Genomic DNA, 8,108 nt, shown 5'->3' on the forward strand with positions numbered 1-8,108 from the left:
GGTCTCAAAAGCTCTTGTGGGTACCAGCAAAATGCAGGGTCTTTGATAGTGGTGTTGTCTTATCCCTGCTTGACCGGGACTCAATAAATATTTGTGGAGTAAATTAATAAATGTGTAAATTTCAGTGAAAAGTATTCCAGAACTATGGTATTAGAAAAATGCAGACTTGAATGTTGGTTTGGTCACTTATTCACTGTGTGATCTTGGGCATCTTAATATCTCTGAATCTCTGTTTCCTCATCTGAAACAAAGGCATCATAAGAGATACCTCTCAGGGTAATTTTGAGGATCAGCATGGTGCCTGGGCCTTACTACCTATTGGATTCATTTTAGGTTTAATTTTGTCCCAGTTCAGTCTGTGGTCTCAAAAGTGCTTAGGTCACAGCATCTCTTGTGTGGCACAGTCATGCTTTCTTGAGAACACAAGCTAGTCACCATGACTGGAGTGGTTTTTCTTAAGTCTTCTCCACTATTATTCATAAATGATCTCTTGAGCAATTTCTACAAATGTATAGTCACACATTCTGTGATCAGTTTTACTAGTTTCTTTTTTACCAGATAACTTATTCCCAGATAATTGCTAGACACTTCACTTTAGCCTCCCATTCATTAACTAAAAGTATGTCAGAAAGAGAAAGACAAATACCATATGATATCACTTATATGTGGAATCTAAAGTGCGACACAAAACAACATATCCACAAAACAGAAACAGACTCACAGACATAGAGAACAGACTTGTGGTTGCCAAGGAGGAGGGGAATGGGGGAGGGAAGGATTGGGAGTTTGGGATTAGCAGATGCAAACTAGTATATATAGGATGGATAAACAACAAGGTCCTACTATATAGCACAGGGAACTATATTCAATATCTTGTGATAAACCATAATGGAAAAGAATATGAAAAAGAATATATATATGTATGACTGAATCACTCTTCTGTTACAGCAGAAATTAACACAACATTGTAAATCAACTATACGTCAATAAAATATTTTTTTTAAAAAGGATACTTTTCCCATGTGAAAGAATCTCATTGGAAGATTGTGGTGGGACACTTTGAGTATGCAAAGAGATTCAAAATAGGGAAGAGAAAAAAAACCCATCTTCATAATTATCTAATTTCTAAAACCCAATATCTATTTGGGGTTTTCCACACACTGAAATATATTATTCAATAATTATGTGCTTTCCTTATATATTTAAAATATTTTGTTATGACAAATCTTTATACAAATGCTGAGGCAGTACACAAAATTTAATATGATTTTGAAGTGCTGTGTTTTTTTTAACTTTGTTTTTTAAAGAATGCTACATTTTTATATTATGGCAAACCATAACACTATTTTTGTGTCCATGCAGGAACTGGGCCAGTATCTCACATTTTACTTTAATAGCCTACTATGTAATAGCTGCTAAAATCTATTACTGGGTATGTTCTGATGTAAACTTTTTTAGAAATGTATTTCAAGAAAAAGATTTCTATTTGCTTCTTTGAGAGAGAACAGAAGATTTTCTTATCATAGCAATACTTCTATAATAAAAGTGCCTGGACATCTAGCTTTTTTCTTTCAACAGATCTTATTAGAAACAACCTCCCCAAAGAGTGGATATTTAAGGTAAAGTAACCTAATCTCCCATAAGAGAAAAAACTAGAATATTCTCCATGGCTTTGACAATGCATAAATCTATTTCTTGACCAATGATAATCCAGTGCAGGTATTGGACTGAGCTCCTCTCACCCTCCTCTGGGTCCTTGGAATTCTCTCCATTCTCACAGTAGACAGAGAAAAAGATGTTCACCTACAGGGGAGATGGACCTGAATATGGCACAGATCTTAGTGATGTGGTCTCTCCTAACTTAGAAATCTAGTCTCATTGTATGCCCAGAAGGGAAAGGAAATGGGTTTTGGTGGACATTAGCAGTCTGTGTTCCAGCGAGTGACAGGAATGGCTGAATATGTGTCAGTAATTCAGGAGGAGTGAACTAGATCAGGAAGGGGAGAAACGATCTTGCTCCCTTTGCTACAGACATTCTTAGCAGTCTGCTGGCTGAATTCCAATTCCATGAAATGAGAAAAATTATAATGGGGTTGATGTACTTTTTTAAAAGTGTGCTAAAATATACATAACAAAAGACTTACCATTTTAACGCTTTTTAAGTATACCATTCAGTAGCAAAGTACATTTATATTTTTGCGCAACCATTGCCACCATCCATCTCTAAAAATTTCCCATCATCCTAAATGGAAACTTTCTAACCATTAAACAATAACTTCTCATTTACTCCACCCCTTAGCCCCTGGTATTTCTTTTTTTTTTTTTTTTTTTTTTTTTTTTGCCAACACAGTGTGTCATGTTTATTGGGTTATTCACAAGTCAGCTAAAACACCATGAAGGGAAAAGACCGGATGCCATCAGTAATGTCAGGAAACAAAATATTTAGCAGTTCTTAGTTTCAAGTGTCGCATTCCATCACAGCTTGAGGAATATGGGCAATTCACTAACAAAACTGCAGTGGGTGCCATTTATTTTTAGCAACACGAAGCACATACATTTATTTAACCAATGACTTTTAGGACAGTCAGCAAAAATAGAAAATGGTATTTTCATGTAGCTAAGACAAGAAAATCATTTATACAAATTAAATGGATACAAAATACATTGTAAAGAGAACACACATACAAAAGTCATTAAGCTGGTCAAAGAGTAAGAATGCCACAGAACACCACACTGAGAGAACACTGGTGTGAATTCATTTCCATTATGAAAGTACCTCCAAAGTTTGAGTTACACATTTACTGAGGTAAAGACACAATCACTTCCACGTAATTAATGGGGAAGAATCCAGATTCTCCATGGAGCACTCCTTCATACCAGTTTTCATCTATCTGACTGGTTAATGTAATGATATCCCCTTCTTTAAATCCTAGTTCTCCTTGGTTTTCTGGCTCAAACTCATAGAGACCACGAGAGCAGGGCTGGTCCATGGGAACGTGAGAACCTGTTGTCTTTGCTGAAGAGGTGGTGGATACCCCACTGAGCTCACTAGGACTCCTTTTTATGGGCCATGGCTTGTATTCTCGTTTGGGGACGTTGGATGCAGCCGATATTCGCATCTGTAGCTTGCTCTGTAGCTCCTGCAGAATCTCTGTGGACTGTTTGTGATAGTCTAAAGCTGTCTCTATAAACACGGCCAACTGGCTGACTTGTTCTACATCATTTTCTAAAAAATTAAACATGCTTCTTTCAGCCAACTCCTTTGACTCTTCAAATTTTTCTACTGCTTGTCTGACTTCTTCATCTGGTATCTTACCTACTCGCTTCTTTTTATAATCGTAATCCAGGCAGCGGCCTTCCAGCTTTTTCAGGTGGTGCCCAATCTCTTTTAAATCTTTGTCTTGTAGTAACTGAAGTGGATCAGTAAAAGTTTGCTTTACATTAATATCAAGAGAGTCTTTCACCTCAGCCATTAGCTTCATGGATTCACCAACTTCTATCAATGCATTGCCAAAAGCGGAGCCTTCCCCGAGCTCGTTCCCGTATTTCAGCATGCAGTCGCCCAGCAAGCCTTCCGTCTGTGGGTACCCAGTGGTTTTCACCTGTCCTCGGATCTTCGACACAGTGTTCAGCAATTCTAGCTTAGCTCTGTATGCTGGATTCGGCTGAAGATATTCTGTGGCTTTTGAAAGAATTTCTGCAACAGCTTTATTGGTAACGTCTATTTTCCTTTCCATGTCAAGAAATTCATCATCTAGTTTCGTTCCTTCAACGCCACTTATTTTTTCACTAAACAGCTGGCTGGCTTTGTGGAACTGCTTCTCCAGCCCCACCACCGACATCTGGACGGCGCCCGCCCGGGGCTGGGTGGTCTCTGGGCTCTGCTGGGCCACGCAGCTGCGACACGCTGGGGAAGCGGGCACTGGGGCCGGTCCCCGCGCGGCTGGGCTCGGCCGGGCCAGCCTCCCACGGTCCGCCCCTGGTATTTCTATTCTACTCTCTTTGTGAATTTGACTGTCTATTCTAGGTATCTCATATGCATCATACAACATTTGTCCTTTTGTGTCTGGCTTATTTCACTTAATGTTTCACATGCGCTTTGAAAATAACCCCTTGCTACATTATCCTTCCTACCCAGAGTCAGTCAAACTTTGAGGTTAAGGGCATATCCTGGGACTGCCAAGTCTGTCCAAGACTTCTAAACCCACTGCCAGGAGTTAGAGTCTGCTATGGACTGAATTATGCCCCCCAAAAATACAAAATATGTTGAATTCCTAATGCCTCCATGTGACTGTTTTGGAGATAGGGCCTTTAAGGAGGCGATTAACACGATAAAATGAGGTCATAAGGGTGAGACTCTGATCCAATAAAACTGGTATCTTTATAAAAGAGGGAGAGACGTCAAAGATATCTGTCTCCATCAAGTGAGCACACAGAGAGAAGGTAGCTGTCTACAAACCAAGAAGAAAGTTCTCACCAGGAATCAAACTGGCCAGCATTTTGATCTTGGATTTTCCAGCCTCCAGAACTATGAGAAAATTAATTTCTGTTGTTTAAGCCACCCAGTCTATGGTATTTTTTATGGCAGTCTGAGCAAACTAAGACAGTGTCCAAGTACAAACTAGGGGAAAGAGTCCTTACAGACTCCCCTCACTCCTGACACCAACTGCAAGGTCAGGGGCATTCCAAAACTACTTCAGTTTCAGTAATTACCTAGAAGGACTCTCCAAACTCTTTGAAAGCTATTATACTCACAGTTATGATTTATTACATGGAAAAGATATGAATTAAAATCAGCCAAAGGAAGAGATATGTGGGGCAGAGTCTGGGAGTGTTCCAAACATGAAGCTTCCATTGTCCTCAGAACATGTTACCCTCCCAGCTTTGATGTGTGACAATATGTATGGAGTATTGCCAACCAGCAAAGTTCACCTGGAATTCCAGAGCATCCAGAGATTTTATTGGAGCTTTATTATGTAGGCAGGATTGACTGACATTGATTTTCCAGATGGTGCAATTTAGCTTCTAGGTAGACTGATACCACATGACGCCAAATCCCTCACCCTAAATCACATGTTTTGGTCATTCTGGCATAGCCAGCTTCCACCCTAAGACTGTCAGAGTGGCCAGCCTAAACAAGACACTCCTGTCAGGTATGACTTAGATTACCTCCCAAAAGCCAAGGGCAAAGGCCAGACCTCTCTTTGACCAAGGCCAAATTCTTCACTATGTATTCCCATTTAGTGAATCAATGTTAGACTCACTTCAGTACATATATACACATCACCACCTGATGCAAAGACTAAAGCATCCCTTTCCAGTCTCATATAGATGCACTTGTACAACAAACAGAGCTCCTCTCTTTTCTCTAAGGAGTAAGAAAGAGGGTTTGGTGGAGCATGGAGTGGGGGGACAGAAAATCACAGCTCATAAGAGGGAGATACCTCAGTGCCTTGTGCCGTAGATGCTTGCATCCTAATAGTTTATTTTAAAAATTATCTTCAATCCATCATTAGTTTGAACAATTCACTCTATAAGTTATCATTCAATTTAAATTATCTTTCAATGAAAAGAAAATGGATTCTACATTTAAGGAACTTTAAAACTGGCAAATTAATTTGAAATATCACACTTTGTAACATGGTCTTAACTGCCCTATACCTTGGACATAGTTTGCATCATGTGATATACCTCTTGAGTTCCATAATACCCAAAGTGTTCTACATTCTGTTCAAGATGAGTACTGTGATCACATGATTCAATGTCACAGCAATGTCAACTTCCTACAAAAGAGTCTGAAGGAATACTCTCATTTTCCTTACAAATCTTGTTGCAGGCCAGTGGCAAATATTATTAGCAGACTGGCAGTGATGTGTGAACTATGTTTTGAGGGGCACCATTCTAGACCAGTGTTCCTCAAACTTTAATATGTGTAAGAATCACCTAAAGTTTCTTATTAAAATAAAGATTCTAACTCAGGAGATCTAAGGTAAAGCCTAAGAGTCTACATTTTCAATAAGCTCCCACATGTCATGGTGTTACTATTCTATGGACTACACTTAGAAGAGTTTGATGACAGAAAATTGCTTTCTACATCACTGAGAAAAATAGAAACAACCAAAAGAAAATTTCTACTTGCTCTCACCACTAAATCTATCTACCTGCCCACTTGCACTGTGCCCTTAAATTCTGTATTCCTAGAGGACCTTCAAGAAGGTGGAGGAGTAAGACGTGGAGATCACCTTCCTCCCCACAAATACATCAGAAATACATCTACATGTGGAACAACTCCTACAGAACAACTACTGAACGCTAGCAGAAGACCTCAGACTTCCCAAAAGGCAAGAAACTCCCCACGTACCTGAGTAGGGCAAAAGAAAAAAGAAAAAACAGAGACAAAAGAATAGGGATGGGACCTGCACCTCTGGGAGGGAGCTGTGAAGGAGGAAATGTTTCCACACACTAGGAAGCCCCTTCACTGGTGGAGATAGGGGGTGGGCGGGAGAAGCTTCGGAGCCATGGAGGAGAGGGCAGCAAAAGAAGTGCAGAGGGAAAAGCAGAGACATTCCCACACAGAGGAGCAGTGCCGACCAGCACTCACCAGCCTGAGAGGCCTGTCTGCTCACCCTCCAGGATGGGTGGGAGCTGGGAGCTGAGGCTCAGATTTCTGAGTTCAGATCCCAGGGAGAGGACTGGGGTTGGCTGCATGAACACAGCCTGAAGGGGACAAGTGCACCACAGCTAGCCAGGAGGGTGTCTGGGAAAAAGTCTGGAACTGCCTAAGAGTCAAGAGACCATTGTTTCAGGGTGCGTGAGGGGAGGAGATTCAGAGCATTGCCTAAACAATCTTCAGAGACAGGCATGAGCCACAGCTATCAGCACAGACACCAGAGACAGACATGAAATGTTAAGGCTGCTGCTGCAGCTACCAAGAATCCTGTGTGAAAGCACAGGTCATTATCCACACCTCCCCTCCTGGGACACTGTGCAGCCCACCAATGCCAGGGTCCTGTGATCCAGACAACTTCCCCAGGAGAACACACGGCACACCTCAGGCTGTTGCAAAGTCACAACAGCCTCTGTCACCACAGGTTAGCCCTGCATTCCGTACCCCTCCCTCCCTGCAGCCTGAATGAGCCAGAGCCCCCTAATCAGCAGTTCCTTTAACCCCCTCCTGTCTGGATGAAAAACAGACAACAGAGGGTGACCTACATGCAGAGGTGGGTCCAAATCCAAAGCTGAACCCCAGGAGCTGTGTGAACAAAGAAGAGAAAGGGAAATTTCTCCATGCAGCTTCAGGAGCAGCAGATTAAATCTTGACAATCAACTTGATGTACCATACATCTGTGGAATACCTGAATAGACAACAAATCATCACAAAATTGGGGTTTGCTGTATGTGACTGGCTAGTTTCTGATTTTTATGTTTATCTTAGTATAGTTTTTAGTGCTTGTTATCACTGGTGGATTTCTTTATTGGTTTGGTTGCTCTTTTCACTTTATTTTATTACTTTTAAATTTTTTTTATTTTAATAATACTTTTTAATTTTTATTTTAATAACTTATTTATTTTATTATTCTTTCTTTTTTTTCTCCCTTTTCTTCTGAGCTGTGTGGCTGACAGGGTCTTTGTGCTCTGGTGGGATGTCAGGACTGAGACTCTGAGGTGGGAGAGCTGAGTTCAGGAAATTGGACCAGCAGAGACCTCTTAGAAAATACATGGGAGAAAAAACAAGAAACATTTAACAAGGGCCTAGAAGAACTAAAGAGTAAACAAACAATGATGAACACCACAATAAATGAAATTAAAAAGTCTCTACAAGGAATCAATAGCAGAATAACTGAGGCAGAATAATGGATAAGTGACCTGGAAGACAAAATAGTGGAAATAACTACCACAGAGCAGAATAAAAAAAAAGAATGCAAAGAATTGAGGACAGCCTCAGAGACCTCTGGGACAACATTAAATGCACCAACATTCGAATTATAGGGGTCTCAGGAGAAGAAGAGAAAAAGAAAGGGTCTGAGAAAATATTTGAAGAGATTATAGTTGAAAACTTCCCTAATATGGGAAAAGAAATAGACAATCAAGTCCAGGAAGCACAGAGA

General features: G+C 40.5%; 1 protein-coding gene across 1 annotated transcript; it reads right to left on the reverse strand.

The window, feature by feature from the left end:
* Window positions 1-2,798: 2,798 nt before the first annotated feature.
* LOC103020054 (endophilin-A3-like) lies at window positions 2,799-3,842 on the reverse strand. The gene has a single exon (XM_057558618.1). It carries the CDS (start codon window positions 3,840-3,842, stop codon window positions 2,799-2,801), a length of 1,044 nt encoding a protein of 347 aa, XP_057414601.1.
* Between the last annotated feature and the right edge of the window lie 4,266 nt (window positions 3,843-8,108).

The sequence above is a fragment of the Balaenoptera acutorostrata genome, chromosome 1 (assembly GCF_949987535.1).
Source record: "Balaenoptera acutorostrata chromosome 1, mBalAcu1.1, whole genome shotgun sequence".
NCBI classification, from domain to species: domain Eukaryota; kingdom Metazoa; phylum Chordata; class Mammalia; order Artiodactyla; family Balaenopteridae; genus Balaenoptera; species Balaenoptera acutorostrata.